The sequence below is a fragment of the Sciurus carolinensis genome, chromosome 2, assembly GCF_902686445.1.
Source record: "Sciurus carolinensis chromosome 2, mSciCar1.2, whole genome shotgun sequence".
Lineage (NCBI taxonomy): Eukaryota > Metazoa > Chordata > Mammalia > Rodentia > Sciuridae > Sciurus > Sciurus carolinensis.
In genome coordinates this window covers 23,096,065-23,119,352 of record NC_062214.1, presented here as the reverse complement: position 1 = coordinate 23,119,352, position 23,288 = coordinate 23,096,065, and the positions used below count along the sequence as shown (strand labels likewise).

Sequence of the window (23,288 nt, the reverse complement as noted above, 5' to 3'; positions counted from 1 at the left end):
TTAGGTGTTTGAAGTAGGTATAAAAATAGGAAAATAGGCTGTCTCTTGAAATACTCATATGAACATCATGTGATGGGAAAGGAGATAGGAAGACTTAATTTTTACACGCTGAATTACTTGGATTTTTATTATAAACATGTTACTGTTGCGATTTAAAATTGTTTAGATGTAGGAAAAAAATAATTGGTCATTGGTGACAGTATCTGATAAAGGATGTATTAGATTTCTAAAGTAGCCAACAAATTTTTTTTACTTGCCCCCAGAACCTGAAATAATTTACCATTTACCTGTATCTTACAGATATTACTAACAACCAACCATAACTAAATGTTAAGTGAATGTGTTATAGAAAAGATTTAAAATGGCCAGTGGGGGAAAATGTGTTAAAGTGAAAACATCTGGCTAGTCCATGTTTTATGGCCAAATGTGGAAGTGATTATTTTCAAGCATCTGTGATATTATTATACTAGCACAGCTCAAGAAGTAACTGAATGCAAAGGGGAAAGAGATTGAGATAATTGGCAGTAGCTGGCTACTTGCTTTTAGAAACGCTTGTGTTCATTTTCTAATGGAACCTCATTTTAACATTAAAGGGGAAAGCCAGTTGGCATCCTGCTATGTAAGAGCAGACGGCTTTTTAGCAGGACTTGGAACTCAGTGAGACCATTTAGAGAATTTTGGTCATATCCTTGATCTGATGTAAGACTCCAAGATCATTCTGTACCTCAGTCCTTGCCCATTTCTAATTTTAATATTCATAATCACCCTTTTGTCACTGAGTAGTCAGTCGCCATTGGGTCCAATTCTTGGAACATAACTTGGAACATGGCTAGTGTTGAAAAACTGTGAAACATGCTGGGTGTGGTGGTATAAGCTGAGGAAGGAGGATTGCAAATATGAGGCCAGCCTTAGCAACTTAGGGAGACCCTATCCCACAATAAAATGAAAAGGGCTGGGGCTCAATGATAGAGGACCGCTGGATTCAATCCCCAAAATGACCAAAAAAGAAAAGAAAAGAAAAGAAAGAAATCAGTAGTAGCATTATTTAACAAAAAATTAAATAGCTGGGTGAGGTGGTGCACACCTGTAATCCCAGCAGTTTGGGAGACTAACGCAGGAGGATTGTGAGTTCAAAGATATTGTCACCAACTTAGCAAGAACCTGTCTCAAAATATTTTTAAAAGTGGGGGTGTGGAGCCTGGGGATGTTGCTCAGTAGTTATGCACCCCTGGGTTTAATCCCTAATACCAAAAGAAAAAAAGGGGGGGGGGAGAATTAAATGCATATAAAGTATACAAACATACAGATATGTGTAATATATAAAATGTTAAGGAACGGTAATGTGTTTTCTATATGTGCGGTGTTAACTAAACCACAAACAGCATTCTGTGTCCTGGGGTATTTGAGTTACCTGTAATGAAGAAGTGTCAAACTTGGAAGTGGTAGAATGGTGTTTCCACAACTGCTTTTACCAACTTTCTTATTTTATTGTTTTGTAGATAATGAGCTTCAGTCCACAAGATCTGCGAAGACGTTTGTGGGTGATTTTTCCAGGAGAAGAAGGTTTAGATTATGGAGGTGTAGCAAGGTAGTGATAATATGAATACTCAGAACTTAGTTCCTTTCTTCCAAAGGTATCATTGCACTTTGCTTGCAAGTATTATTTTCTCAATCTTATATTTCAGGAAAATGAAATATAACATTATTGTAGCTTTATTATGCTGCAGCTACTGAATTTCAACAAACATTAATTCAGCACTTTCTAAGGTACTGCTGGTTGACGTCACCTACATCGTTCATTTAACCCTCAGAATAACCCTGTGAGACAGAATTTTACAGATGATATAAGTTTAGAGATTCATCTAAGTCACATAATAGGTTGTAAAGCCTAGATACAAGGTTTCCATCATCTAACTGTAACCTTTTTTCAGTCAACCACCTCAGGTCTGTTTCACAGAGCACACAAGGCCCTAAAGCAATTGTGTCATTTTCCCCTCTACATAGTACTGATACAGATAATACTCAGTTCCCAACTGAGATTAATAATCTGTCATGAGAATCCAGAGGCTATATAATATAGGAGTTAAAATCTTTATTCTACTTTCTTCATTTTGGAGCTATTAATCAAGCCCTAGAAGATGCCTCCAGAAAAACATTGTGTTTCTGAGCAGGGCATGTGATTTAGTGTTTCTGAGCCTAGCATGCTTGAGGCACTGGGTTAGATCCCCAGTATAGCAGAAAAAGAGCAGGGCTTGGTGGCACACACCTATAATCCCAGCAATTCTAGAGGCTGAGGCAGGAGAATTACAGGTTCAAGGCCAACCTCAGCAATTTAATGAGATCATTTCTCAAAAGATAAAAGAAAAAGAAATGGAAATGTAGTTTAGTGGTAAAGTGCCACTGAGTTCAGTCTCCAGTACCAAAAAAAGAAAGAAGGAAGGAAGGAAAGAAAGAAATCACTTTGCTTATTCTATAATAATATGTCATACCAGGGTAAAAATTTTACACAGCAGTGGCAATGTGGAAAAGCAAGGGCTTTGGAGTTGGGAGTGGTTTAAATCTTTTTTCTTCACTCAATAGTGTGACCTTGGGCAAATATCTTCATCTGTAAAATAATGCCTGTCTTTCTTGGATTATTATGAAGAATAAAAATACTTATATTAGTGACCTAATTCAGAGCCTGAGTCTTTGTGTACTCACTAACTGATGGCTGCAATTTAATGATTCTTTATATCGTGTCATAAAATTCTTTCAAAATATATGAAATAATAAAAATAAATGAGTAGAAACATTTAATTTTGTACAAGTTAAAGATAATTCAGAAGGAGGCCAATTATTTAGTCCTATTTAGAAAAGCACTTAGCAATATTAAAAGCAAGAAAAAAGGTCTATGATACAAACTGATACTACAGTGTTTTGTTCCATATCTGTTCTACTAAACCCATACATGTTACATAGTTAATAACCATAATCTCATGTTAATATGAGTAGATATTTTCAGAGCACTTGAATTAGTGCTTCTATTAGCATTTTCTCACTTTTTAAGAGGCCAGAATTACTTGGTTTATTGCCTCAATGAAATTGGAGAATTTTTCATATTCATCCTAGATGTAGGTAATGGCAGCGTTTTTGAGGATCACCATGGGACTTAGCAATATGTGGGATATTAGATGCATTTCAGCCACTCTAATAACCTGAGTCAATAGTGAATTTTAAACTTGAATATGTATAGTATTTCATCAATTCCAAGAATAATATTTTCACATTTTAATAGAGCTAAAATTGGACTGTGTATTACAATTGTAATTAGAAAAAATGTTAGTGGTTCATCAAAGAAAGGTAACTTTAAAGTCAATAATGTCTTAGATTTTTTGAAATACAATAGTAAGCAATGTATAAATATCAATGCAACATAAAATAGATGTGAGTTTGAGCAGAAGCAATGAAAATCAACAGATTAGACAACTATTACTACTTAAGGAGTATAGATTCCTGAGAACTTTGTAGCACTGATCTTTGATTTTTTGGCATTGTTACAAGATTTTTCATCCTAAGTTTTCTTTTGATTTCAGAGAATGGTTCTTTCTTTTGTCGCATGAAGTTTTGAACCCAATGTATTGCCTGTTTGAATATGCAGGGAAGGATAACTACTGCCTGCAGATAAACCCTGCTTCTTACATCAATCCAGATCACCTGAAATACTTTCGTTTCATTGGCAGGTTTATTGCCATGGTAAGTGCAGGTGGAGAACTGTGTTTACTTTGTTAAATCAGCAATACTAAATTTTCTTACATATGCCATAAAAGATCACATGATGGGAGTTGTTATGAATAAAGAATTCACCTAATGTTTTGAAATAAAATTACTTTAATACATTTATTTTAAGTGATATTGTTTCCTTTTTTATAGGCTCTGTTCCATGGGAAATTCATAGACACAGGTTTTTCTTTACCATTCTATAAACGTATCTTGAACAAACCAGTTGGACTTAAGGATTTAGAATCTATTGATCCAGAATTTTACAATTCTCTCATCTGGGTTAAGTAAGTTTCTGTATATATTTAATTTTTTAGAATATAGTCTACATGCTTTCATTATGATATTAGTAACTTACCAAATTATAGGCAGTAATTGTTTTATTGAATTTAAATGGTCTGTACATCAAACTTGTCTCTTTGTTTAGTGTAATTTCACAGGAGTACTCGCAAGATCCTAGGCAGGGCTGGGGAGATAGCTCAGTCGGTAGAGTGCTTGCCTTGTAGGCACAAGGCCCTGGGTTCGATCCCCAGCACCGCAAAAAAAAAAAAAAAAAAAAAAAAAAAGATCCTAGGCAGTAATAGGATGACTGAAGAGCATAACCTTCCAATTTCTTATTTTGATGTTATAGCTTAATGTTAATTATTTTAGACCAGAGGCCTCAAGTTTAAAACTTATGAATTATGTTTGAATTCAGAGACATGACAAATAGTGCTAATTTTATTTGTACAGAGAAAACAATATTGAAGAATGTGGTTTGGAAATGTATTTCTCCGTTGATAAAGAAATTCTAGGTGAAATTAAGAGTCATGACTTGAAACCCAATGGCGGCAATATTCTTGTAACAGAAGAAAATAAAGAGGAATATATCAGGTGAGAGAGCATGCTCCTTTTGATATAGTTTAGCATTTCTGTTGATAATTTCCTACTAATAGTAATGGGCAATATTTGAAAAAAAAAAGTATTTCCCTTTGTACTAATCATTATTCTATGTAATTAGTTATTTCTCACTTATAGTTTCAGCCCAAAAGTAGGAGTTTCAAGGGTAGAAATGCTAGATCATTTCTTTTAAATTCCAATTCTGTAATCACTATGCTAAATATCATGTCATTGCAAAAAAAATCTCAAATTTATATGCAGTTATTTTCATGGGGAATATTGAAAGATTGGGCAAAATTTATAAGAAAACAATGGTTTATGTTATTTTAATGCTTTGCATTGGTTCATACTTTTAGTCTCAAGAGTTATTAGTTCATTCATGTCTTCTCAACACCGATTCTGTCTAATCAGGGTTAAATTGAGTGTATCCGCTGCTTCTTAAGTTTTAGTTTCTATGTCTCTTGCCTGATTTTCCCTTCATAATTAGAAGTATACAGTTGTATGCATCACCAGATACTATGAACAATCATTATTTGTTGGTAAATAATCTATCCTTTCAAAAATTTAGTTTGAACTAGATGCATGGGTGTACGCCTATAATCCCTGCTACTCAGGAGACTGAGAGGATTATGAATTCAAGGCCAGCCTGGGCAATTTAGTGAGACCCTGTCTCAAAATAAAATAAAAGGACTGAGGATATAGCTCAGCAGTAAAGGGCCCCTGTATTATTAAATCTTTTGTCTCACAAAAAAAAAAAAAAAAAAAGTTTTTGTTTTTTAAGAGGTATAATTTTAGAGTAAAATGCACAGATCTTAAGTATATAGTTGATATTTTGACACATTTGTATATCAGCCCAAATGTGGAAACTTTAAGGGTATTAGTAATGCTAAATCACTTTATTTTTCTCTCTCTCTCTTTTTTTTTTTTTTTTGTATGAGAGATTGAGCCCTGGGGTACTTAACCATTGAGCCATATCCCCAGCCCTTTTTCTATTTTATTTTTTTAATTTTATTTTAATTTTTTAAAATTTGTTCTAATTAGTTATACATGACAACAGAATGCATTTCAACTCATAGTACACAAATGATCTATTTTATTTTGAAACAGGGTCTTTATAAGTTAGTTAGAGTCTCAATAGGTTGCTGAAGCTGTTTGAACTTGTGATCCTCCTGCCTCGGCCTCCCCAGCCACTGGAATTATAGGCATGCACCACTGTGCCCGGCAGCTAAATCACTCTTAAATACCAGTTTTGTAAACATTATTCCATATATCATCATGGCCATATGAAGATGACCCAAATCAAATTTCTTTCCTTCTTAAGTCCATCTACCCCTTTTCCCCCAATAAATGGACAATACCATATACATTTCTCTTCTGGCCAAGAGGCAGCTAGTTCAGTTTAGTTCTATTTCTGTATTTGATCTTGAACTTCCTAAAATGGAATCATTTCATGTACTTTTTTGTATCTGTTTCTTTCTTTTATTCAGCGTTTATGAAATTTAATGTTTTTTGTTTGTTTGTTTGTTTGTTTGTTTTGGCACAGGGGATTGAACTCAGGCACTTGACCACAAGTCACATCCCCAGCCCTATTTTGTATTTTATTTAGAGACAGTCTCACTGAGTTGCTTAGTGCCTCACTTTTTCTGCGGCTGTCTTTGAACTTGCAGTCCACCTGCCTCAGCCTCCCTAGCCACTGGGATTATAGGCATGTGACCCCACGCCCAACTTAACCATGTTTTATATATCAGTATTTTATTCCTTTTTGTTGCTGAGACATGTTCCATGCTGTGTATACATCACAATTTGTATATCCATTCTCTTCTTGACATTTCAGTTGTTATCCTTTTGGGGGTTATTATGAGTAAAGCTGCTTTGAACATTTTTATTGAGCCTTTTTTGTGGACCATGTTTGTATTTCTCTTAGGTAAATACCCAGGAGTGAAACTGTTGGGTCTTAGGGTGGGTGCTGAACTTTATTAGAAACTTGGTGCCAAACAATTCTAAAAGTGGTCCTACCATTTTATAGGTCTACTAGCAATGTTTGCATTCACACTCTTGCCAACCGAGTGTTGTCTGTAGTATCTCTTTATAGTTTTAATTTCCATTTCTTCCTTCGCTTATGGTATCAAGTACCTTTTTGTACATGTTGATTATTTGTAGCTCTTTTGCTCATTTTATAATGAACATTTTATAATTAGGATGTCTCATGTTTTCAGGAGTTTTTACATATTCTGAATCATTGATTTTAGACATCTCTGTTTTCTAATATGAGCATTTAAAACAATTTCCATCTAAGTACTACATTAGCTGTGTCCCATGATTGTGATAGCTTTCATTATCATTTAAAAATATTTTCTAATGTTCATTGTGGTTTCTTCTTTGATCCAGAGTTATTTACAAGTATATTGTTTAATTTCCAAAGTCTGGGAATTCTTTCCAACTACTTTTGTTTTCTAGTTTAATTCTGTTGTAGTCAGAGAAATTTCTAAATTATTTCAGTTGTTTTAAATGTTTTGAAACCTGTGTTATAACCCAGTATATCTGGTACACTTGAAAAGAAATATTATGTGCTGCCATTAGGTTAAAATTCTATAAATGTCAATTAGGGTCAGGTAGGTTGAGCTTTTCTATATCCTTATTGATGGTTTTGTTTTTGTTTTAATTTTTGGTGCTGGGGATTGAAAACAGGACCTCCCACATGTTAAGCCTGAGCTCTACCACTGAGCCATACCCTGGTCTTACTTTTTGGTTCATGTATTTTGAAGTTGTGTTATTAGTACATTCTCTGTATAGTACGCTTGCACCTATTGAGTTGGCTCTCATAAAATGTCATTTTTAAATTTCTGATAATACCCCTTGGGTTAATTAATTTTTCATCACTGTGACCAAAATATCTGACAAGGATATCTTAGAGGAGATAATTTTATTCTGGTCTCAGGATTTCAGAGGTTTAGTCCACAATAGGCCAAGCCCATTGCTCTGGGCCCAAGGTGAGGCAGAGCATCATAGCAGAGTACATGGTAAACGAGTACTGTTCATGGCTGTCCAGGAAGTAGAGAAAGGAAAGGGCAACAGGGAAGTTGAACCCTTCCAGGGCATGCCCCATTTGCCTACAGTCACCAACCAGTTATTACTTTGAAACTAGGATGGAGTGATTAGATTACAGCTCTCATGATCCTATAATTTTACCTCAGATATTCCTGTATTAACACGGGAGCTTTAAGGTGACACCTCATATCAAAACCATAACATCCCTTGTTCTTAAGTCTACATTTTTAGTACTAATATATCCACCCCAGCTTTCCTGTGATGAACACATTTGTGTGGTATATCTTCATACAGCCTTTTACTTTATCTTTATATTTTAAATTGTTTCTTGAAGGCAGTGTATTCCTAGATTTTATTATTTTTATGGGTTTTTTACTTTTATATTTAATGGTTAAGTTTTGCTATTTGCAAGTCTCACCTTCCTATTTGTTTCTTGTTTCCCAACCTTTGTTCCCCTTTCCTACCTTCTTTGAGTTGATAGAGCAGTTATTACTGGTTTCTAATCTCTTCTGCTAGCATTTTAGTTAAACAACTTTGTTTGACCTTTTGGTGATGACTCTAATGATTACAATAAGATGCATTCTTAACTTGTCCCTATTGACTATAATTTATATTATAGCACTTCTTCTGCAATATAAGAAGCTCATAATAGTATAATTATACTTTTTTTTACTTCATTCCCGTCCTTGTCCTGTTGTCATATTTATGCATATGTTATAAACCTCATAATACCTTGTAACGTTAAAGTGTTCTACTGAATTTGGCAGGCTGATACAACAGACAATAAAGACACTTTCTTTAAATAAGAGGGCATTTATTTGAGTAATAATATGAAAGTCATATAGCTCAAGAGTCCTGAGGCAGCTTTTCAGCCCCTGAATATTTGTATTTAAAAAATATCATTCCCTTTTTTATTGTGATAATGGTGTGGTTATGCTTTTAAGAAACTTCATGCAGAGACATACTTGAAATATTTGTTTAAAAGGAAATTACATCTAAGGTATGAGTTATGGACATAGATGATATAAGACTGGCATTTGATAAAGCTTGGACCTGTTTACAAAGGGGTTCATTATATTCTACTACATTTATGTTTCATTTTTTTTCATTATACTAAAGTTTAAAATGCTTCAACTGACTCAGAATTTAAAGGTAAAATCTAAACTTCCTGATAGCTTTTTTCATATTTATTTGCCAGAATGGTAGCTGAGTGGCGGTTATCTCGAGGTGTTGAGGAACAGACACAAGCTTTCTTTGAGGGCTTTAATGAAATTCTTCCCCAGCAATATTTGCAATACTTTGATGCAAAGGAACTAGAGGTAATGAATTTTTCTTTATTCCCTTGCAGCATTCTAGTAAATAACGCCTTCAGGTGTCTACTTTAAATTCACTTTCCCATCCTTCCAGTGGCAGTAGTATTTTTTCTGCTGGTAAGATGTTTTAAAGCATCCCCAGTAGTTTTAAAAAAAAAAAAAAAAAAATTCCTTATTTATCCAAAGATAAAATATCATTACTTTTATTAAAAAAGTGCTATATTAATACTTCCTCATACTTGAGTAGATTATTCCTTGAGTATATGTATGTATGAAACCATACATGAAACTTGCCTTCCTGGGTCATAGATACAATTCTTGATGTATAGTTTATACCTGCTGATTAATGTTTTTATTAATATTAGTCTTTTCTTATGTCAATCATTTTTTATACACTTAACTAAAGAGACAAATGTGTCTTTTTCATCCCTACAGGTCCTTTTATGTGGAATGCAAGAGATTGATTTAAATGACTGGCAAAGACATGCAATCTACCGTCATTACACTAGGACAAGCAAACAAATCATGTGGTTTTGGCAGGTTTGTTTCTAAATTTGTTTCAATTGGTAAAGACCGCATAAAATTTCTTAGAATTTACCACAGTGAGTAAAAGAACAAAATATAACCGTGTGTAGTCCCCTCAGTCCATCCTGTGCATCAGAATACTATTATAGTAATGAGTATAGCTGAGCATGGGGGTGCACACCTATAATCCTAGGGATTGAGGCAGGAGGATTGCAAATTTGAGGCCAGCATCTACCACTTACCCTGCCTCAAAATAAATAACTCAGTGGTAAAGTACTCTAGGACTCAATAGATTTTAATAGCCACCACATCAATACTGGGGCTTGGGATTTGAACCCAGAGGTGCTGTACCACTGAGCTATATCCCTATTTTGAAACAGATTAAGTTGCCTAGGCTAACCCTGAACTAGCAATCCTCCTGCCTCAGTCTCCTGAGTCACTGGGATTATAGGCATGTGCCCTCTAGCCTTTTTTTTTTTTTTTTTTTGTGGTACTGGAGATTGAACCCAGGGCCTTGTGCATGTGAGGCAAGCACTCTACAAACTGAGCTATATCCTCAGCTCCGCTCTAGCCTTTAACACCATTCTTTAAAACTAAGTAAGCAATATATACCTTACACCTTCGCCCAGAATATAAGACAATTCCAGACAATTAGACTCACATGCATTTGATTTAAATGCTGTTTGGAATCATATAGAACTGTCAGTATGGCTTTCATTATTCATACTTCACTAAGATAGCATGTGTGAGGCACTGGGTTTGATTCTCAGCACCACATATAAAAATAAATAAATAAATAAAATGAAGCTCCATTGCCAACTAAAAAATATTTTTAAAAATAGTCTGCTATAATAACATGTAAAGATGCTCAACATCATTGGTCATTAGGGAAGTGGAAGTCAAAATCACAATGAGATACCACTTCATACTCACTAGTATTATCAAGGGTTGGGAGTAGTTTGTGAGAATCTAAGCAATTGAAACCTTTCTGCCTTGCTGGTGAGAGTAAAATAAAGCACCAGTATGGAAAACAGTTGACAGTTCATCAAAAAGTTAAACATCGATTAACTATGATCCAGCAATTCCACTCCAAAAGAATTGAAAGTAAAGACTCAGATACTGCCACATACAGTGTTCATAACAGTATTACTCAAGATCACCAAAAGGTGAAATTAACCCATATGCCTATCAATGGATAGATAAATAAAATGTGCTATATATGTATTATATATGTATAACAGACTATTATTAAACCCTAAAAAGGAATGAATTTTTTGATATGTGCTATAACATGAATGAAGCTTAAGAATATCAGTGGGCGAATAGCACATCCAGTAGAGCGCTCTCCCAGCGTGTGCAGGGACACGGGTTCGAGTCCCCGGCGCCCACGAGATGAGCCGATAAGCCAATAAGCCAATAAGCCGATAAGCCGAAATCCCTCCCTTGTGTCGATTTTGGGCTGGGGATATAGCTCAGTTGGTAGAGTGCTTGCCTTGCAAGCACAAGGCCCTGGGTTCAATCCCCAGTACCGCAAAAAAAGAATATTATAAGTTTTGGACTGGATGTATAACCAAATGATAGAGCATCTTGCATGCTTGGGACCCCAGGTTCAATCCCCAGCTTCATCCACACACAAAAAGAGTTCAAGAAACAACAAACAAAAACATGGATTTTAAAACAAGTGAAATAAACTAGAAACAAAAGACAAATATTATTTCACTTATATGAGGTTCCTAGGATGGGCAAATTCATAGTGACAAAGTGGAACACGGGTTACCTGGGGAGTAGGGGTGGGCATTTGTGTTTATATAGTTTGAGAAAATGAAAAGGTTATGGAAATAGTGATGATGGTTACGTAATACTGTGAATGTATTTAATTGTACAATTAAAATGATAAGAAATGGGATGTAGCTCAGTGGTAGAATGCTCACCTAGCATGCACAAGGCCATGGGTTCAATCCCCAGTACCAAATAATGATAATAATAACAACAACAATAACATGGTGAATTATATATTTATTTTTCCACAGTTTTTTTTAAGTCTATTATACATGTAAAGAAATTCATATGAGAAAGATGAACTGAGCTTCTATAACTTATAGGGTTAATTAGCATTTTAAAATAGAAGTAAAATAGGACAAAAATTATCCCTTAACCAAAAATTGACTCATGCTAGAAGTGTCCAAAAACCTAATGTTTTGAGTAAGAATTGTAGAAAATAGCCAGGCACGGTGGCATACAACTGTAATCCCAGCACTTGGGAGTCTGAGGTAGGAGGACCACGAGTTCAAAGCTAGCCTCAGCAACTTATCAAGCCCCTGTCTAAAAAAATTAAAAGGGCTGGGGATGTGGCTCAGTGGTTAAGCACCTCTGGTTCAATTCCTAGTATTTAAAAAAAAAATTGTAAGAAATAAAAGGCATGTAATGTTACATATAGCTACATGAAAATCTAAAAAACATCAAGAAAAGGAAGTCATTGGGTTATATCTATATACTCCTGCCTTAGCCTCCCAAGTCACTAGGATTACAGGTGTGTGCCACTGTGCCCAGCTCATTTAAGATTTGAAATGATTTTTCTTTCTTGTGCAGTGAGCCAAATGTAACATGTCCTACATATCTCTTTAAATGTAATCTTAACAGTTTGTTAAGGAAATTGATAATGAGAAGAGAATGAGACTTCTGCAATTTGTTACTGGAACCTGCCGATTACCAGTAGGAGGATTTGCAGATCTCATGGGTATGTATACTAGGTACTTCTTTACTATACAGAAGATCATTATCACACTGCTATAGATAGGTGTCTATATAATGTATTAGAAATAACAAAGACAAGTATAACCTGTTTTTTGAACTAGCCACAGTTAACGTGGATTGTGTAAACTTCTAAATCACTTTGTAGTCTTTACATACAATATCCATCTTCTGTATGTGAACCTTTTTGTTCATTCAGTCATTTAGCAAACATCTTAATTTCTCCAAAATAAACCATTACTGGCCATATAATACTGTTTTTTTTAATGATGTGAGAAGATCATTATATAATAGTGAGCTATTACACCCTTATTGCCTTCCCAATAGTTTTCCATTGTGTTTGAAACTTCTTCTTTAATAGACTGGGAGTTGTTTGAGATATAGGTCATATTATAATTATTTTGTGGTTATTTAAGTAAATGTGAGCATTTCTTCAACACCAGCATTATATCACATACCCCAGAAAGCTGCACACAGTAGTGGTCTCTAAGACTGCTTCAGCTTATTCAGAATTAGCAAATTAAGCAGGTGATTTTAGATAAAAAGTATGGATTCAGTTTAACGAAGATGTTTTAACCATACCAAAAGAATTTGGATATTATCTTGAAGATACTGGAAGCTGGAAACATTTTGAAGAGAGGAAAACTTGTAGAGCTTGCATTTTAGGAAGATTTGATAATAAGATAAATAGTATGTATTAAAAGTTGGGACTGGATACTGTGGCCCACGCCTATAATCCCAGCTACTTGGAAGGTTGAGGCAGGAGGATCATAAATTCAAGGTCAGCCTCAGCAATTTAGTAAGATCCTGTCTCAAAATAAAAGTAAAAAAGGGTTATGTGTAGATCAGTGGCAGAGCACCCCTGGATTAAATCCCTAGTAACACATGCACGCATGCACACACACACACACACACACACACACACACAAATACACAAATGAGAGACCCTGGAGGATATGAAGCAATAATGAGAACCCAATCTTAGGAGATGGAAATAGAAATATAAGGAAAAGAAGAAATGCTAGAGAAGTTCAAAAGTAGGAACAGAGCTAGATTAGAAGATGAAGTATAAAAAGAAGAACTCAGGGAAATGGAGAAGTTGGGAAGTGTAAAGAGCATAGTTAGAAATGTTGTGGAAGGATGATGAGTGGTTTAGAATCTGCTAAGTTTAAGGTGACTACTGCCAGACAACCAAGTAGAAAATTCCAGAGGAGCATTTTTTTCAGGTGGTAATAATATATGAGTTAGAGGTAAGAGAAGAGGGAAAGCTAAGACAATAGAGCAGTGATAATATCTGTGAGAATGAGCAGTCTTACACAAAAATAGAATATAGAAAATAATAGAATACTATTGCTTAAAAACATCTGTATATAAGGATGAGAAAGAAACAGACTGGAGGCCAGCTTAAAGAATGGGCCAGAGTTAAGAAAGAAGCCTGGTGTGGTGGCGCACATCTGTAATTTCAGCAGTTCAGGAGGCTGAGGCAGGATTGTAAGTTCAAAGCCAGCCTTGGCAATGGTGAGGCACTAAGCAACTCAGTGAGACCGTGTCTCTAAATAAAATACAAATAGGGCTGGGGATGTGGCTCAGTGGTCGAGTGCCCCTGAGTTCAATCCCCTGTTACCCCAAAAAAGAAAAAAAAGAAAAGAAATAGCATAGTCTATCAAAAGCTATATAGAAAGAAGTTTTTTATCCTGGACTATAGACTCAGAAGGGTTATTTCTTTTTTTGATTTGTGTGTGTGTGTGTGTGTGTGTTGTTTTGATATGGGGTCTCACCACAGTCCTCCCACCTCAGCCTCCTGAGTTGCTGGAATTACAGGTATTTGCTATCAGGCCTCACTCGTTAGGGTGATTTCTAAGGAAGTGTTTGGAGGAGCACTTTTGAAAATGCATTCTAGTTTGAAAGAAAGAAACCATATTTGGAGGTAGAGATGGGAGAGCAATGACCAAAATAAAGGGGGAAAATGGTACAAACTGCTCACTATAAGGTGAAAATCTGATCATCAAAAAGGTAAGAACTAGGCCTGCTAATAGAAATAATACTGAATAATACTGAAGTTGGGTTGGGGGGTGTTGTCTAAAACAACACAGTTATGAACCATAGTTCATAAAATTTTCAGGGTCATCTAGTTAAAATTCCACCCAGTGCAAGAGGAGAAAGTGGATGCCATTGTGCCCAGCTTAACTGTACTTTTTTTTAAATTTTATTTTGGTACAGGGATTGAACACAGGGGTGCTTAGCCACTGAGCAACATCCTAAGCCCTTTTTAATATTTTATTCAGAGACAGGGTCTTGCTGAGTTGCTTAGGGCCTTGCTAAGTTGTTAAGGCTGACCTTGAAGTCATGATTCTCCTGCCTCAACCTCCCAAGCCCCTGGGATTATAGGCATGTGCCACCATGCCTGGCTTAACTGTACTTTTTCATAATGGCCATTTCCTTATTTTACTGGACTTTCACATAACTACTTGTGAAAATAATTCATTGTTATTAAATACAAAAACACTACAAATGTATATCTATACTAGATTTAGTTAGTGAGACAGAAAAATCCTGTGCATGACTGTCCCACACATTTCATAATATTTAATGCACCTGGCAACTTCTAATTAAAATGTTAAGTAGCACTACTATTTGACCACTAGTAAATGCTTCTTCCAAGGGAGCAATAGTGACCTTTGTTAAGCAGTGTTTTGCAATCACCAGCTATTTCTAGCAGAAGGTAGATGAAAGGCAAGAATTATATGTTTGGGGCTAGAGATATGGCTCACTGGTAGAATGCTTGCTTAACAAGCAGGAGGCCCTGGGTTCAATCCCCAGCAACACAGAGGGAAAAAAAAAAAAGAAAAAGAATTGGTATGTCCTTGCATTTAAGGGTATATTCTACATGACCTATGAGCACAAGCATTATTTATTGATACTGAATTTGCCTAGGAGGTGTACATTTCATAAAGTTTTAACAATTATGTATTTAAATCACATTTTCTTATATAATAAAGTAGGTTGTAGTTTCCTTATTGTATTTAAAACTCCTAAAATTAAGCTTTTTATACATAACATTGTTATTTTGGTTAAGGAATACTCAATACGACTGCATTTTCTCTTGGACATATATTAACAAAGTCATTCTTAAACTTTAGCACTCACTAGAATCACCGGAAGTGTGTTAATAAAACACATATTACAGAGCCCCACCCCTAGAGTTTCTCATTCAGTAGTTTTGGGGTAGGGCCTGTGGATTTGTGATTCCAACCTGGTAATGCTGTTGCTGTTGGATTGGGGAGCAAAATTTGAGAACTTCTGAAAAACTGTTTATGATTTTATTATTTTAGGGAGCAATGGACCACAGAAATTCTGCATTGAAAAAGTTGGGAAAGAAAATTGGTTACCCAGAAGTCATACCTGGTAAGCAAAATCAGAAAGAACAGGAAAAAACAAGACTTTTTTTTCAATTATCCTACAGCTATTTAGAACCAAACAGGTTCTAAAATGGCACACACTTTATAGGTGTGTGCCACTCTGGAAGGCTGAAGCAGGAATATTCCAAATTCTAGGGCAGCCTAGGCAATCTAGTGAGATTGTGTCTCAAGATAAAATAAGGGCCTCGTGTGGTGGCATATGCCTGTAACCAGCAGCTCAGGAGGCTGAGGCAGGAAGATCATAGGTTGGAAACTAGTCTCAGCAATTTAGTGAGGCCCTAAGCAACTTGGTGAGACCCTGTCTCTAAATAAAACACAAAATAGGTCTGGGGATGTAGCTCAGTGGTAGAGTGCCCCTGAGTTCAGTCCCTGGTATCTAAGATAGATAGATAGATATCTAGCTAAAATAGATTGACTGATTGATTAGATAGGGCTGGTGATGTAGCTGGGTGGTAGAGCACTCCTGGGTTCAATCCCCAGCACCACCAGAAAGAGAGAGACCTATTAAATGAAACAAGAAATACTTTCCTCATGGTAGTAAATTATCATTTCCTTCACCTCATAATGATCTGTTATACCTAGTTACCATAAATCCCTTTTCCCACCTTCAAATTTTTTTTTATTTGGTATTTAGAATACTTAATATTTCTCTGAAGACAGGAAAAGATAGTCGAAGTTGGAGTCCTGTTTTGTGGGGCATATGTCTAGTAGTCATATATATATGAACCTTGATGGATATTTTCCTTTTTTCCCCTTCTGACCTTTTTGCTGTTTTTTATTTGGTTTGATTTAGTTTGGTTAGGTGTCAGGGATTGGACCTTGATTGGAGCTTAACTACTGAGCCTTATCCCAGCCTTCTTATTTTTTATTTTTATTTATTTATTTATTTTTATTTTTAGTTATAGATGGACAGAATACATTTATTTTATTTATGTGGTGCTGAGGATCAAACCCAGTGTCTCACCATGCTAGGCAAGTGTTCTACCACTGAGCCACAACTCCAACCCCCTTTTTATTTTTTGAGAAAGGGTCTTGCTAAATTGCTGAGGCTGGTCTCAAACTTAAGATCCTATTGCCTCAGCCTCCAAACCACTGGGATTACAGGCATGTGCCACCATGCCTGGCACCTTTTTTGCTGTTTTATTTTCTGTTCCTTTATGTTCATACACATATATATAAGTAGTAGTTTTGTTTTTTTTTTTTTTTTTTTTTTTTTTTTTTTTTTTCCAGTACTGGGGATTGAACCTGTGGCCTTGGGCTTGCTAGGCAAGCACTCTACCACTGACCTACACCCCCAGCCAAGTATTTTTTTAAATGAAAACTTTATTGATACATAATTTACATATCATAAAATTCCCCCTCTTAAATTAATGTGTAGTTCAGTGGTTTTTCAGTCTTTTCAGAAGGTCATGTAACCAACCATCACTACTATCTAATTTCAGAACATTTTTTGATGCCACAAAGAAACCCTATAACCATCAGCAGACACTCGCTGTTTGCCCCTCATGCAACCCTTGGTAACAACTATACTTTCTCTGTCTTTGTGGATTTTCCTACTCTGAAATTTTTTATAAATAGAATCATAATATGTAGCCTTTTGTTTCTGACTTCTTTCACTTAGCCTAATGTTTTCAAGATTTAACCATGTTGTGGTATATGTTAGTATTTCATTTCTTTTCATTAACTAGTTAGTTTTTAATGGTAAAACATAACACAAAGTTTATCACTTTTAACCATTTTTAAGTATGTGCAGTTCTGTGGCATTAAGTACATTCATACTGTTGTGCAGGTATCACCACCATCCATCTCCAAAACATTTTTTATATTGTAAAATTGATGCTAGTACCTACCGAACAATAACTACTCACTATTCCCTCCCTCCCCAGTTCCTGGCAACCATCATTCTTTCTGTTTCTAGAATTTTTGACTAATTTAAGTACTTTATAAGTATGCAATCATATCTTATATGTCCTTTTGTGACTGGCTTTTTTCACTTAAAATAATGTCTGTAAGGTTCATCCATGTTGTAGCATGCATCAGAATTTTATTTATTTATCTGTCTACCTATTTATTTATTTAGCAGTGCTGGGGATCAAACCCAGAGCCTTGTACACACTAGGGCAAGTGCTGTACTGCTGAGCTACATCTCTAGTCTTTTTTTCATGTGCATATGCGCGCACACACACACCTGTACTAGGTACCAGAGATTGAACCAGGTATGCTTAACCACTGAGTCACATTCCCAGCCCTTTTTGGTTTTTATTCTGAGACAGGGTCTCGCTAAGTTGCTGAGGCTGGCTTTGAACTCGCAGTCCTCCTGCTTCAGCCCTTGCTCTTTTCCAAACTTGAAACATACTTTGCTGTGCTGTAATTATTGTATTGTAAACAACTTAATCTGTCACACATGAAAAATAACTTCTGTACTTTGTGAGATTCCATCCTTTCATTTGCAAGAAGTAATAAAAGTCATAATTTTATATTTATTTTCTCTTCATGGATAACATTTTTCTTCTCTGGCCAAACATTTGCCTTGGCCTTATCCTAAAAATGTACCAAGGGCCATGGCTTTGGGGCAGATTCATTATCTATTATCTTATGAAGATGATATTGATATGGCCTGAAATTAGAAGATGTCCTTTTAAAGGGGATCAGTGGATAAGAGATAGAGGATCAAAGGGAAGGAGGACAGGAGGGAAGAACTGAGAGTTGAAATCAATCGAGTAATGCTCCTTGCATGTATGACACATCCCACTTTAATGTATAATTATAATGCACCAATGAAAAAAATACATGTAAATAAATTGAAGGAAGACCAGAAGAATAGAGGAAGGGAAGGAGTATAGGGAGGGAGGAAGAAAGGGAAAGATGAAGTCTTGGAAAATGGAAGCAAATTATATGCACATGAATATGTCACAATGAACCCCACTATTGTATACCATAATGCACTAATAAAAACTTTTTAAAGAAGATACCCTTTAAAAATTCACAACTAAAAGCAGGACAGATAAATCTAGAGGGAGAATATTAGAGCAGAAAATCACTTAACTTGCTTACTTAATACCTTTGATAAAAGACCATATGGTCTGCAAAGCCTAAAATATCTACTGTCTCACCCTTTACAGTAAGTTTGTTGTCCACTGATCTAGATTGGGGTGGATGATAGAGCATGGGAGACTAACATTTTACTGAGGTCCTGCTGAGCACCAGGCACTATGCTATCTGCTTGTGTCTTCTTCACTGAGAAGTAGGTATTGTTATTCCCACTTTGCCAAAAAAGAAACAATCTTGGAAAGTTAAAATGCACATGTTCCAAGGCCTAGCAAAAGTACTGGAATTTGAACCCATTTCTGTCTGACTTTAAAGCCAGTGTTACTATAGTACACTGCCCATGTTTTGTTGTATATTATCCTTTTCTCAAACTAACAATTTTACTTTTAGTTTTAACCGCCTGGACCTTCCACCCTACAAAAGCTATGAGCAACTGAAGGAAAAGTTGTTGTTTGCCATTGAAGAAACAGAAGGATTTGGACAAGAGTAACTTCTGAGACCTTGTACCACCGAAGGACAAGAACTTACTAGCAGTATTTGTCCATTTCCCGCCTGTTGCACATCTTGTTGTAAAATTGGACTATGACTGTTTAGAGAGTTATGTGAGTGTAAGTAAATTAATGTTATCATTGAGATTTATCTCCCAGTGATTCTGGATTTCTATTCAACATTTCCAGAAATCAGATCTATAAACGATTAGAACCTTACTTAACATGAGATTTAACACAGCAATGAAATCCGCCTTGTCTTACTCGACTAGATTGTTTCCTTAACAGTTTTGTGTGTGTGTCAAAAGTCTCACTTGGGAGTAGGTTTTTTTCTTTTAGAGAGATTCTGCAAATATGCGGGGAAGTCTCATGGTAACTGCAATATACAAGATCTTCCTATTAAGCCTCTTGCTAAGAGGCATTTAATAAAAGTGCAAGCTTAGCCCAGTTTCTGGGCACATGAGCAGACTTCTGGCTTGTGCTCTCCCTCCCATTTCAGCCTGGCCTGACTGTTCTTCCTTTCTGGAGCATGAATCCATGCATTATTTTGATGTTTTTCCTGGTAGTGATGCAAGACTCTGGCATCTCTCTACAAAGCAGTTTTGTCTTTTGAATTCAGGGAAAAGTTGGTCCCAGATGGCAAATGACTTCATACCTCTCTTCATTTGGAAGTTTGATTCTTTTAATTGCCTTGCAAATACTAAACAAACTATATTAGCACTGTGGTTCCTTCACTGTTGTTTTTTAAAGTTCACCTGGAATTGGAATTAATTTAGCTGAATTCATCTAAGGCCATTGTTGATGATTTTTATATGATCCTATATAATTTGAAGCTTCCTAGTTCTTCAACAATTTCAATTGTATTTAATTATTGCTAAGGAGTTCAAGTTGTAACTAGAGTATTTCTAGTTCAAATACAGGTTAGTGAAACAGCCTCTAAGATCATCATATTTTCAGTTGGGAGGGAGAGCTACAGTACTGGCTAAAAAAGAAGGGAAGATAACCACAGAAATGTATCCTCTGTATGAATTAAAAGTCTTCAAAATTATCATTTCTCTGACACATATTGGAGTAGTCATTTCCATTCTTTATATTGTCCTGAATTGAATTAAAATCCCTCATCTACAATATTCTTTTCACCCCTAAAAATTTTGGCAGATTTTTTTTTTCCCCCACAACTAGTATATTTTAGACTGCTCTGTTAGTAACTAATTGATGCACTTTGACCTTCTCTATAGGTAATTAATTTAACTTGGCTTAGCTTAGAGTGTCAGAATGGCTGCCATCATAGATTTGATTTGATGGGCAGTGAGATGAAGCCTAAGCCAGCTGAGTCCCTATCATAATGAACCCTGAGGACAGCCTTATAACTCCTGTAACAAGGACTTTGGCATGTTTCAGTAGCATAGCATGAACAAATAGCATTAAGCCAAGAATACACAGAGAGTAGGAGACCCTAGTTCTGTGTGGAAAGAAAATGTTTTTATGTCCCAAACTGCTCTTCCTATTTAAATTCTGGAAGAACAAAAACATTTTTAACTTGTGTATCTGTGCTCTTTGACACTGCCATCATAAAGCAGAGACTTGCATGAATGAAAGGGTTGCCTCATCCAGAAATTGTCAGTGTAAAGGGGAAGATTTGGCTCTCCCCAACCCTATCATTTTTTAATTCCACACACCCTAGAAATATAATGTTATCTCTAAAAGCCCTAGTTGTTTCCAAAGTAGGGACTCTCTGCCTTTTTGTTGGTAGGGTAAAAAAATGCTATTGCTTTGTCTTACAGAGCGAATGTCTGCCAACTACCCATTCATTATATAAGCCTGAACTTTGGTAATATATGGCTATGAAGATTAAGCCTTCTATAAAGACTTCCTATTGAGGTGAATTCTCATACTGAAATGTAATTACCTACAATATTTACTAGAGATTTATGAGATTAAATTAAAAGATGTAAGAAAATAGGCTTTTTTCGGTTCTACATAATGCTTCATAATTCATTTAGGAACCTAGAAAGATTGTGTGAAAATGTATAAATATCACCCCAAAGGCTTTCTACCCTATATTTTTAAAATACAGAATAGTTATATTTGATGTAGCACTGGCCCTAGTTCTATAGGGCTTGGCTACTTAATATTTTTATGGAAGAAACGTTTAGTTCTGGAAAAGGTAAATGCTTGTATATATTTTTGCAGCCTGGGATCTCCCTACTCCATTTCTTCCTTTAATTTAAATGGCCACATGTATATGTCTTCCCTGCTGTGTTAGGAAAATGGGGGCTGGATATCCCAAGAATCAGAGGTTATATAAAAAATACTACAAATAGACAGCAGACATGAATATCTACCAAATGCTATCTTAAATTTTGGTCCAACTGAACATTTGGAAATAGACTTATTGTAAGTGTTTAGAGCTTTTTCTTAAGTCTGAACTAAATTGTTTTTAAAGTCCTTTTTCTTTGTAAGCATTGTAAATGCTAATAAATCCTGTTAATTCTTTTTTTTTCCTCTTTTTTTTTTTTAACTGCATGTTACATTGAAATAAAAACAAAGTAAAATGAACCACTGCCTTATTCTTCTGCTCTTTTGGTGGGTTGGGAAAGGCAGCATTCCATAGCCTGAGTTAAGAGGGATGGACCTTATTTTGTTTCATCAGATGGAGTGATTTTAAACTCATCAGCAGCTCATAATAATAATGAATTCCTACTCTTTTTATGATGTTTTATCCGAGTGCAGAAGAATCCAATTTCATAAGACTTACAATAACTCTATTTAAAATGCAGATACTGATTTTTCATCAAGAGATTGAATATACTGTCAAATTTTAGTGAAACATGACGCAACTGCCACAAAGGTCTCATCCTAAATGAACTATTTCAATCAAGCCTTCCCTGCCACTTTTTACTTATCTGAAATATTGTCAGGGTGACTCATGTCATTAGGCTTTGCCTCTATTTTTATACTCCTTCTTGTTTTGTATAGGACTCCATTCTTAATTCCTTTAGGGCTAACTGCTTCTACTTAGTATTTTTGGTATCTCCAGCCCCCCTGCTTTTTTTTTTTTCTTTTAGTTACTTATAAAATTGTTTGTATTTATGTTTTCATTAATTAAAAATGAATGGCAGCATTGGATTGTATATTACTGTATTGGAGTACCTTTGTTTTCTTGAACTGTAATTCTCATACTCAGGTAACTCTACAAATATTACAGGGAGCCAAGTGCTTTTATAAAGTTCCTTCAAAGGGTTGCCTCATTTGAATTTCCTTTAAAGATGTTAAGACTGTTTATAATTAAACTCTTTTGGTCCTTCATTTGCTCACTTCTCTGTTAGTCTTGGGTAAAAAGGTTTTCCAAACCACTTGCAGAAAAGTATTCTGTGTGACTGGGTCGTGTAGACTTTTGCCTCTGCAAAGTTACAACCTGTCTATACGATGAGGTGGGAAGAAAAAGGTAGAGGATCTCTTACTCAGGTGAGACTGGATTTGGTACCTGTGTTGACAAAAACATCTGCAGTGGCCACTGACATAAATGAGGGCCTCCATCTGAATGACTTGCTTGAGACAACAAAAAGTTCTCTAAAACAGAACCCCAGCCGTGAGTGCTGAGAACCACCAGCCAGCTACCCAAACTGTCTCCACAGGCTGGCCTGCTTACCAGCGCCAGTAGACATATTAGAAAACTAAGGTCATTGGGTCCTCTAAAATGGAACCAGTGGAGAGAAGCTCCAGGAAGTTGAATTTTTAACACACTGGTCTAACAGCAACTGGAGGACAGAAAGTGCAGGCCACTCCCAGGTCCTGAATAGTAAACCCTATTTTAATCTGTCCCACAGAAGCAGCTAGAAAGCTCTAACATCAATGTAGCAAGTACATTGGCTAGAATTCTACCAGGCATCAAACTGGGACTCAGCTACTGGCTGTTATTCTCAGGACTTTTAAGTGTCACATTGTGTAACTAGCACAGAAGTTGTTGTCACTCCCAGCTCATTTCCTGTGTGTAGGGCTCCTTTGTGATCAAAACATTTGGGAGAAGAGCCGGGGGAATATTCTTCGTATTCTTCATT

General features: G+C 35.8%; 1 protein-coding gene across 1 annotated transcript in view; it reads left to right on the top strand.

Annotated features, from left to right (window-relative positions):
• The window catches only part of Itch (itchy E3 ubiquitin protein ligase), a 124,621-nt gene extending 102,270 nt beyond the window's left edge, over positions 1-22,351 (top strand). The window contains 9 exon segments of the mRNA XM_047538719.1: positions 1,500-1,588; positions 3,573-3,732; positions 3,910-4,043; positions 4,489-4,629; positions 8,882-9,002; positions 9,432-9,536; positions 12,162-12,258; positions 15,605-15,677; positions 19,130-22,351. Coding sequence (XP_047394675.1) covers positions 1,500-1,588; positions 3,573-3,732; positions 3,910-4,043; positions 4,489-4,629; positions 8,882-9,002; positions 9,432-9,536; positions 12,162-12,258; positions 15,605-15,677; positions 19,130-19,229 — 1,020 coding nt within the window. The 3' untranslated portion in view covers positions 19,230-22,351.
• Positions 22,352-23,288: the final 937 nt, after the last annotated feature.